This window comes from Manacus candei, unplaced genomic scaffold (assembly GCF_025592945.1).
Source record: "Manacus candei isolate 608988 ecotype Guabito, Panama unplaced genomic scaffold, ASM2559294v1 h1tg000121l, whole genome shotgun sequence".
Taxonomy (NCBI): domain Eukaryota; kingdom Metazoa; phylum Chordata; class Aves; order Passeriformes; family Pipridae; genus Manacus; species Manacus candei.
In genome coordinates, this window is record NW_026138169.1 from 248,203 (window position 1) to 258,065 (window position 9,863).

Genomic DNA, 9,863 nt, shown 5'->3' on the forward strand with positions numbered 1-9,863 from the left:
TGTGGCAGAACAAGGCCCCCAGGGAGAAGAGCAAATAACAAAAGTGACTGTTTAATGCTTTTATACACAATATAAATTACACCGACCAGCATGGCAACAGCCATGGAACCAGTCCTGTCCTCCCCTCCCCCCCTTTCCCCAAACCCCAGCAGAGAAAGGCTCCTGCAGGCAGGAACAGGCAGGAACAGGCAGGTGGGGTGTCTGGGGGCATGGCAGTGCTGCCGTGGGGGCAGGTGCCTGAGCTGCCGGTCGTGGCTTCACCCTGCTCTTCACCCTGCTCAGGCAGGACAGGGCTGCTGGAGGCCCTGGCGTAAGGCAGCCCTGAGCCCCTGCAGAGTCTCCTGCCATCCTCCCTCCCCCAGGGAGGGCAGGGGCCGAGGCACCCCAGGCCTGCCACTGGGCTAAGTGCTGTCTCAAGGCAGGGCCGTGCCCACGGCCGGGGGGGCCAGGAGGGCTTTGGCATTGCGCGGGTTCACCCAGCTCTCGGCCGTGTGGCCGTGGATCTTCTGGTGGCGCTTGTAGTTGTCCCAGTGGCCAGTGGTGTAGGAGCAGTCCCGGCACTGGAAGGGCTTCTCGCCTGTGTGCCGCAGCATATGCCGCTTCAGGTTCATGCTCTGGTTGCAGCTGTAGCTGCAGAGGCTGCACTGGAAGGGCTTGTCGCCTGAGTGGATGCGCCCATGACGCTTGAGGTTGGCCAGGTTGCCACAGGCGTAGTCGCAGAGCTGGCACTTGTAGGGCTTCTCGCCCGTGTGCACGCGCTGGTGCCGCTTCAGGTTGTCCAGGTGGGCAGAGGCGTAGGGGCAGAGCGGGCAGGCAAAGGGCTTCTCCCCGCTGTGCGTCTTCATGTGCCGTGCCAAGTGGTTGGGGTAGTGGGTGACAAAGGGGCAGAGGCTGCAGGCGAAGCCCTTGTCCCCAGCGCCCTTGCGGGGGCTGGCACCCGGCTCGGTGCCCAGCACTGCCAGGCTGCAGCGCCCGCAGACCTGCTCAGCCAGGCCCTCGTCCTGCGCGAACCCATCGTCCAGCACCAGCCCGCACATGCGGCACGTGAAGGGGAAGAGTAGCTCGGGCAGCGCGGCCGCCTCCTCGCCCCGCAGCCGCGCACAGCCGGGCAGGAAGGGGCCGCTGCCGCTGCCCACGTGCAGGCTCAGCTCCGGCAGCAGCGGCTCTGTGGGACAGACAGACAGGGCTGTGAGCAGGGTGGCACAGCACCAGTGGGGATCGGCTCTGCGAGGAGCCCTGGTGCCCCAGTGAGCCTGGCAGTACATGGCATCAGGTCAACGGCAGGACCAGAGTCCTGCCCTGGCCCCAGGGCCCTCCCAGCTGCTCTCCCCCCATCCCCACACCCCTCCACCTTTACCTGGGTCCTTGTCCCGCCGGTGCGGTCCGTCGCTCTCGGGCAGGCGGTGGCTGAGCATGTGCCGCTTCAGGTTGCGGCTCTGGCTGCAGCGGTAGTCACAGGCAGCGCACTGGAAGGGCTTGTCCTGGCTGTGGACCCGCTCGTGGCGTTTGAGGTTGCCCAGGCTGCTGCAGGCAAAGCTGCAGCACGTGCAGCGGTACGGCTTCTCCCCGGTGTGTGTGCGCAGGTGCCGCGTCAGGTTCACCAGCTGGGCGGAGGCGTAGGCACACTGCGGGCAGGCAAAGGGCTTCTCCCCGTTGTGTGTCTTCATGTGGCGCTTGAGGTGGCTGGAGTAGTGGGAGGCGAAGGGGCAGAGCTGGCAGGAGTAGACGATGCGCTGGCTGCGGCTGCCCTCGGCGCCAGCGCACTGCAGGCAGCTCTGCCCCAGGCTGGCAGCCAGCTGCAGCCCGCACTGGCGGCAGGGCAGGGCGGCGGGGCCGGGCTCGCCCCCCTCCTCGGGGTCGCTCTCCACACTCAGCTGCTGGTACCCGGAGGAGCAGTCGTCGTCACTCAGGGCGTACGCTGGGATGGCAATCTTCCCCACCAGCGTGTCTGCTGAGAACACCGTGGGGATAGGGCACTGTCAGCCAGGCTGGCCTGGGAAAAGCCCCTCCACCTGTGCCCCCGGTCCCAGAAGGGTCTGGGCAGCTGTACCTACCCTGTGGCACCCAGAGGGAGCCCACCACTCTGTGCACTGCAGTGAGAAGCCCCATGGCCACAGCCTGCCCCAACACCCTGCTGAGGGCTTGTCCTGGGCACCTCAGGAAACCCTGACACTTCTGCATGTCTGGCCAAGACCCTGGCACCAGAAAGGGCAAGGGGACAGTGGTGGATCAGGCACCCACTGGCACTGCTGGGCCTGGCGGTTGGGAAGGTGGCGGGTGCAGCCCAGCCCAGGTAGGAGAGCTGGGTGCCCATAAAGCTGCTCCGTGCCCCCCTCGCTGTGCCACTGCCCCAGCCCCGTGGTCAGCAGCTGGTCACGCTCCCATGGCTGACACCACGGGGCTCCAACACCAGCCCCTCCATCCTGCAAGCAGTGCCTTCCCCAGCCCCACACAGCACTGCTGTCCCATGGCAGTGGGGGAAAGGCTGTGCCAGGCTCTCAGGGGGCACTTCCCAGCTGGGCACAGACTCATCCTCCTGCAGCCCCTGTGCCCCAGATGTACCCCCAGGCTGGTGCTCAGGGCTGGAGGGGCAGGAACATGCAGCCCAAGCCTCACCACTACCAGCCACAAGCCGTGTCCTGCTGACCCTGTCCTGTTCCTGACCTGCGGCCCTGGGGCCTGTCAAACCCAGCAGCTGCCTGTGACCTGGAAAGCGGCCTGGGCCATCCCCTCGTCCCCCCCACCCTGCTGGGTCAAGCTCCCAGAGCCCCAGGCAGGCAGAGGGATCAGGCTGACCCATACTGTGGAATGGGGTGGTCCCTCCAGCCTCTGGGACCCTTCCACAAGCACTGCCTGGAGCACGACCCCAAAACAGGGCATCCTGCCAGGGAACCCTTGGCCCTACCTCAAGCTCTTTGCCAAGGGCTCCCCTGTCCCTTCAGCTCAGCCCCACACCAAGGGGCCCCCTGCCACCTCTGCCCAGCAGTGCCACAGCATCCCTGGAGCACCTTCCCAAGCAGCTGTGTCAGTGCTGCCCAGGTGGGACAGTCTGTCCATCCTGCAGGCCCCGAGGTCCTGGTCCTGCTCCCGGCTGGGGCTCAGTGGGAGGACAGGGATTCCCAGCAGCTTTGGGCCCTGGCAACACAGACCTATAGAGCAGCCGAGTGGCTGTCCCAGCACAGGGAGGCACAGCCACATCTGCCAGGCAGCTGGGCCTGAGCCCCAGCAGCGGTGCTGGAGCTCAGCACGGCCACCGAGCACAGGGAGCAGGGCTCAGCCCTCGGGGCAGCGACGGGACAGCCGCGGGGCCAGGCAGGCCGTGCCCCCTTCTCTCGCCGTTCTGTCCCCATGTCGCTCACTGCCAGGGGCAAGGAGTGAGGCTCCTGCTGGTCCCTGTGAGGCAGCTCCATGGAGCTGAGCAGCACTCGCTCCTCCGGCTGCCTCGGCCGGGACCGCCCCAGGTCCGGGGCACCGGGCCGGGGGTCTCGGGGTTGGGAGCGCACCGCGCCCCACACAGCGCTGAGGGGGGCGGCAGGGCGGGACGCTGCGGCCGGGCCCGGCTCCCGTGTGGGCAGCAGAGCCGAGCCCGGAGCCGGGCAGGGGGCGGATCTGGAAGGAGCCCGGCCCCAGAGCGGCCGCGGGGACACGCCATGCCCGGGACCCTTTCCGGCAGGGAGCGCTCGGGGGTCGGTGCCGGGCGAGCAGAGCCCACCCGGGGGCCGGGCCTCGTCCCGCGGTAGAGGAAGCGAGGCCGGGAGTCCGCAGCGGGCGGGCCCCCGCCAGGGCGAGCGCTGCCGGATGCGCCGAGCGCGGGGCCGGTGCGGCCGGGCCGCATCCCCGCCGGCGGCGCTGCCGGAGCGGGGCCGCGTCTCCGCGGGGGCCGCACGCACCTGGCGGTCCCTTCTCGGAGGCCGGGCCACGGCCCAGCAGGAGGTCCCCGGACAGCACCAGCGCCGCTCCCGCCGTCTCCTCGGTGCCGTCCTCGGCGTCCGCTGCAGCGCCCCGAACGCCGCGGGTCCCCGCCGGGCCGCCGCCGCCCCCCGGGCCCGCCGCGCACTCACCCTTCACCGGCTGCGGGTGGCTCTGCTTCCGCCGGGGCATCGTGGCGGGCCCCGGCGCCGGCCCGGCCCCGCCGCCCGCCCGCCCGCGGCCCGCCAGCCGCCCCCGCCAGCCCGGGGCGGCCGCCGCCGCCCCGCCTCGACCGGACGCTTCCGCTTCCGCTTCCCCGGGCGCGCGGGGCGGAGCCGGAAGCGGCCGCGCGACCCGGAAGCCGGGCGTGCGCGTGCGCGGGGCCGCCACCGCCCCCCGTCCCCGGCCGTCCCGGCGGCCGCGGCATGAGCGGCACCGGCACCGGCACCGCACCGCGCCGGGCCGGCCGGGCCGCGGGACAGCCGGGCGGGGCCCGGGGGGGCGGGACAGCGGCGGCTCCGCCCCTTCCGGGCGGCGGGAAGCGGGGGTGCCTCCGGGCCCGGGTCGGGCGGTGACGGTCTCTGTGCCCCTCCGGGGGCGGCTGCGGCCCCCCCTTTGCTGGCCGCCGAGCGCAGAGCCCGGTGAGTCCCGTGCCAGTGTCCCCGCGAGGTCAGAGCGGCTCACCCGGCGCTTTGTATTCCGCCCCGTGCGGCGAAGGGCCGCTGGTTGCCCGGTGCCGCCGTGCTCCGACCGGCGCCGGAGGCGCAGCCCGGCCGCGCCCCGGGGCTGTGCCCGGTCCGCGCCCGCAGCACTGGCCCCGGCTGTGTGAGCCGCGGCTCGGCCCCCTCACGGACCGCTGGGGCCCTTTGCAGGTCCCGGGGGCGCTGGATGTGTCGGTCCGTGGCCGTCCCGGGGGAGCCGTGGCCGTGCCGTGCCGCCAGCTATGATTCCCCGCTGACAGGTACAGCCTCGGCCGGTCTCCCGCTCTCCTCCACCACTTAACTCCCGTTTCAGCCCGGTTTCCCCGAGCTCTGCCCTCGCCCGGTCCCCGGGCAGTGCTGTATCCCCTGGGGAGAGGTGGAGCAGCCCCGCACTCGGGCCAGCGGGGCGGGTGTGATCGGACTCCTTGGTCTCCCCCGAGGTCACTGGTCCCTCCCTCTTCCCGTACCGGCCTCTGCCTGAGCTGCCGCGGGCACGCTGAGGAGGCAGTGGGACGCAGCGATGCTGCCCAGGTGGGGAGGGCAGGGGGCAGCTTTGGGGTGTAGAGGAGGAGGGATGGGCACTGCTGGCGGAGGGGTTGTGGTGTGACCATGGACTCCGAGCTCTAAGTAAGGGAAAACAGGCTCGGCTTCCTGCTGGAATCACCTGGTTCCTGGTCAGTGAACTGGGTCTTGGGTCCCTTGACACTCCAGGGGAAAGTCGGTGCCTCAGCCGTGTCTCACGCTGGGGAAGGGGTGTGTGCCACACTGCCCGTGCAGGAGCTGGCTGTCGCAGTGGCACTGCTGTCTTCCCCACCCCGTGGATTTGGGAGTCCTGTGCCTCTGGACTTTGGTGCTGAGCTGAAGGAGACAGGATGGGGCAGGACAGGCCCGGGGCCCGTCGGCAGGGCACTGTCGGGGTCCCGTGGGTGGTGAGGGCCCGTTCCCAGGGCCTCGCCCTCAGGAGCGGTTTCTCCGCAGGCTGAGCGGCATCGACTGCAGCCGAGGATGGTTCCGCCGCTACCTGTGGGGAGGCCCAAGTAGGAGCCGGGCCATGGGGGCCACGCCGGGACTGGCACCTCCTCGCTGCCCTCCGTAGCCCGACAGCAGCCGGCGGCCACTCTGAGGGCCACCATGGAGCGGCCCCCGCGTGTGCCCGGGCCCCGCTGGCTCCTGGGCTGCTTCGGTCGGAAGCCACAGGCCGTGCGGGGGGAGACGCTGCCGGAGCCGCTGCCGGAGCCGGAGCCGGAGGAAGCTGAGGAGACGCGCGTGGCGCTGACCCCGGGCGAGAGCCGGGTGCTGGAGGAGTGTCCTCTGTGCCTGCTGCCCCAGCCCCCCGAGGCCTTTCCCACGCTGGCCTGCTGCGCCCACCGCTCGTGCCGGGCCTGCCTGGAGCAGTACCTGCGCCTGGCCGTCAGCGAGAGCCGCGTGCTCGTGTCGTGCCCGCACTGCCCCGCCGCGCTCCCCGCCGCCGACGTGCGCCGGCTGCTGCCCGAGCCCGCCCTCCGCGACAAGTACGAGGAGTTCCTGCTGCGGCGGCTGCTGGTGGCCGACCCCGGCACCCGGTGGTGCCCCGCGCCCGACTGCAGGTATCGCCGGGCCCGGCGGGGGGCGGTGGCAGAGGGGCGGCGTGGGCCCGCGGCATCGGCGTCCCGTGAGCCCTTCCCGGGCTCGGTCCCTCGTCACTCGGTCCCGCGTGGGGCTGGGCTGCGCAGGGATGTGTCCGGTCCCTGTCCGGCCCCAGAGGCCTGTCTGCCAGGGCTGGTGCCCTTGGCTGCGTCGGGCAGCCCGTGAACCGCAGGGCTGTGGGTGCTGGACCGGGCGGGCTGTGCCGCAGTCCGTGCTGGTGAGGGCCCCGGTGAGCCCCTGAGCCGCGGCTGCGGCTCCAGCTCAGCACGGGGCTGCGACCTGCCGCTGCCCAGCCTGGCTGTGCCAGCTCTGACTGCCTTCTCCCCACAGCTATGCTGTCCTCGCCCACGGCTGTGCCGAGTGTCCCCGCCTCACCTGTGGGCGCGAGGGCTGTGGCACCGAGTTCTGCTACCACTGCCGGCAGCCCTGGCACCCCGATGGCCCCTGTGTGCCAGCACCACTGGCCCCTGGCCTGGCCACCCCCACAGCACAGCCGGCCCAACCTGAGGACTCAGCCCACGGTGAGGCCCTGGCACAGGATGGGAGCAGCAGGGCCGGGGTGTGGCACAGTGGGGTGCCTCTGTGCCTCCTGCCTGTGGGTGTGCTGGAGCCGGGGCTGCTGGGTGCCTCAGGCTTGTAGCCCTTGTGCCAGTCGGGATGGGGCGTGGCACTCTGGCACTCGTGGGACTTGGGGAGCCTGGGACAGGGTGTGTCCCATCCTGCTCCCCCATCCTGTCTCATCTCCCCCCCAGCTGAGGCTGAGGACATCAAGCTCTGTCCGCGCTGCAGCGCCTTCATCATGAAGATCAACGACGGGAGCTGCAACCGCATGAACTGCACGGTCTGCGGGTGCCTCTTCTGCTGGCTCTGCCTGCGGGAGATCTCCGACGTGCACTTCCTGAGGTCAGCGTGGGGCCATGGGGGCTGGCCCAGGTGGGGGCCCTGACAGGAGCTTGGGGGCCGGGATGGGGGCAGCCAGGCCTGGCCCCAGGTTTGGGGCTGGCTGGGGGGAGCAGCGTGGTCTGTGCCACTCGGTCTGGCAGGGCTGGGGCCAGCTGTTGGCATTCCCAGGAGGCAGCTGGAGCTCAGGGTTGGGGGAACCTGGCTGTCTGCTCCCCAATGGGCCTGTGGGTGTCCCCCAGCACAGGGTTGGGCTGTGCTGGTCTCTGCCTTGGCCCAGCCCTGCTCTGTCCCCACAGCCCCTCTGGCTGTACTTTCTGGGGGAAGAGGCGGTGGTCGCGGACCCGGAGGATCCTGTGGCAGCTGGGCATGGTGCTGGGTGCACCCATGGTCATCTCCCTCGTCGCGGGCGTTGCTGTCCCTGTCATTACCATTGGGATCCCCATCTACATGGGTAGGAAGGTACTGGCAGGAGGTCTAGGAGTCCCTGTGGCCCTGCTCCCAGCTGAGCCTGGCAGCCCATGGCCCCTGGCCAGGACAGACCTGCAGTGCTCCCTGCTGCCCATAGCACATCTCTGACTGCCCTCAGCATGTCCCTGTGCCACCCCTGAGTGCCCACAGCACATCCCTGTGCCACCCCTGACCCCCCTCAGCATGTCCCTGTGCCACCCCTGACTGGCCACAACCCCTCCTTGCCAGGACCCTCCGTTTCCCCCCAGCACTCTCTGCCAGTGTGGGTGTGCTCAGCCTGGGGAGTGGGGTTTGGGGTGGGTGAAATGGAAAAGAGGTCTGGGGTCCTGGGGGAGGGTTGCAAGGACACCTGAGCTGTGGTGGCAGGGCAGTCGTGGCTGCCTGTCCCTGAGGAGAGGGAGGAGGTCCAGGTGGCTGTGGTTGTGACTGGAGCTCTGCCAGGCTGGGAAAAGGCCGTGAGGTCTTTGTAGAGCCCTTCACCTGTCTTCTTCTGCAGGTGCTGGGCCAGAGCCGGCGGAGCAGCCTGTCAGGGTGCCAGCAGTGCCTCTCTGTCACCAGCAGCGTCCTTCTCTCTCTCTTTGTGTCCCCCATCATAACAGCCATCACCGTGGGTGAGTGCAGGCTGGGGCCAAGGGCACTGCCCTGCGCTGGGCAGTGGGGCTGGGGAGTGGCCTCAGGGGATGTCTGGTACCAGGGGCAGTGACTACCTGTCCACCCACAGGTGTTGGTGTGCCCCTGATGCTCACCTACGTGTACGGGACCGTGGTGCTGTCGCTGTGCCGGAGCCGCTGGGGCTGTGGGGGTGGCCGCACACCTGGAGACATTGGTGTGGTAGAGCTGGAGAACCTGGCCAAGCGTGAGTCCCATGCCTGACCCTGGCCTGTGCCCTCCCTGCTCTGGCAGGGAGCAGTCCTTGGGAACAGGGTGCTCAGCGCTGTCTTCCTCCTGCAGTGAATGAGCTGTGGTCGGTGCTGCCCAGCCCAAACCCCAGCCCCAGGCCAGGTGAGGACGGAGCCCCAGACCCCACGGCCTCCCTCCCCAGCAGCAGCCGCAGCCAGCGCCCTGGGCTGGCATGGGACAGCCAGTCGGCCAGCACGGTGGCACTGGCAGGGAGCATGCTGAGCGAGGGCCAGGACACCTCCGACAGGTGAGCAGAGCAGGGTGGCCGTGCTGGGGACTGACACATCCCTTGGGAACAGCCGCCCTCACGCCCGCCGTGCCGCACAGGGACAGGTGATGTCCCCCTCCGGGCTGCTGCCCTCAGGCTGGTGTCTGTCCACAGGGAAGGCGTCACCATCGAGGTGGAGGTGTCGGTCGAAGCGGTGCCGCGTCCTGCCCGGCAGCAGAGCCTGAGCAGCGCCCTGTCTGGGCAGAGTCTCTCTGGGGACTCCCTGGGAGCCACCAGTGACAGGGGTAGTTCTGTGGGTGTCCCCGTGGAGTGAGAGGGCTGAGGGGAAGAGCCTTGGTCCACACACAAGCCCGATGCACTCCTGTGGCAGAGCCAGTCCCCCTCTGTGGGCACTCCCAGCCCCAAGAGCTGGGTCCTGGGTGGATGTGGACCACATCCTGCACTGCTGCGCCAGCCCCAACCGCCCCCTCCCCAGAGGCACCACTGGGAAATAAAGCTGCTTTCCGAGTTCATCTGTCTCCTGTGGCACAGTGGGGTAATGCCACAGGCTGTGGGTGGGGACCCTGGGCCACATGGGGTGCACAGTCTCAGGCAGTGGGGTCCTGCCTCTGGCCACTCTGACTCCACTGCAGCACCCTGGGGGGAAAAAGCTGCTTCTGGACATTTTACTGCTCAAAGTTGGGCAGTCACAGAATGACAGAAGGGTTTGGGTTGGAAGGGACCTTAAAGCTCATCTCTGCCCTCCTGCCATGGGCAGTGACACCTTCCACTATCCCAGGTTTCTCCAAGCCTTGTCCAACCTGGCCTTGGACACTTCCAGGGATGGGGCAGCCACAGCTTCTCTGGGCAAACTGCCAATGGCCTCACCATCCTCACAGGGAACAATTTCTTCCCAACATCCCATCTAATCTTGCCCTCTGTGGTGGGTCCTGTGCCACATCAAAGGCCCCTAGAGTTGCAGGTGTTTGCATTAACCTGCTGCAGCTGCTCAGGGAACAGACTCTAGAGTTCCGCTATGACTGCCTGGCAGATTCTGTCATGGCAGCTCACATGGGGGAGCTCACATGGAGGAGCATAGGATCCCAGGAGCTGTGCAGGGAGGGCCCTTAGGATGGTCAGAGCCGCTG

General features: G+C 69.2%; 2 protein-coding genes across 4 annotated transcripts; one reads left to right on the plus strand and one right to left on the minus strand.

Moving 5' to 3' along the window:
- Positions 1-35: 35 nt before the first annotated feature.
- ZNF513 (zinc finger protein 513) lies at positions 36-4,145 on the minus strand. 3 transcript variants are annotated; one of them, XM_051770608.1, is made up of 3 exons: positions 4,062-4,145; positions 1,358-1,948; positions 36-1,165 (listed from the first exon to the last, which is right to left on the minus strand). In XM_051770608.1, exons 1-3 carry the CDS (start codon positions 4,099-4,101, stop codon positions 414-416), a joined length of 1,383 nt encoding a protein of 460 aa, XP_051626568.1. In that variant the 5' UTR covers positions 4,102-4,145; the 3' UTR covers positions 36-413. The 3 variants fall into 3 exon arrangements, with proteins under 3 accessions (XP_051626568.1, XP_051626567.1, XP_051626566.1); XM_051770607.1 differs by having other exon boundaries at positions 1,358-1,951; positions 4,062-4,143; XM_051770606.1 differs by having other exon boundaries at positions 1,358-1,951; positions 3,891-4,116.
- Positions 4,146-4,315: 170 nt separating this feature from the next.
- LOC127462204 (E3 ubiquitin-protein ligase RNF19B-like) lies at positions 4,316-9,248 on the plus strand. The gene is made up of 10 exons (XM_051770650.1): positions 4,316-4,550; positions 4,782-4,870; positions 5,589-6,196; positions 6,567-6,757; positions 6,989-7,139; positions 7,436-7,598; positions 8,104-8,218; positions 8,329-8,463; positions 8,559-8,754; positions 8,890-9,248. The coding sequence occupies exons 3-10, from the start codon at positions 5,742-5,744 to the stop codon at positions 9,047-9,049; spliced, it is 1,566 nt and encodes a 521-aa protein (XP_051626610.1). The 5' UTR covers positions 4,316-4,550; positions 4,782-4,870; positions 5,589-5,741; the 3' UTR covers positions 9,050-9,248.
- The last annotated feature ends 615 nt before the right edge of the window (positions 9,249-9,863 follow it).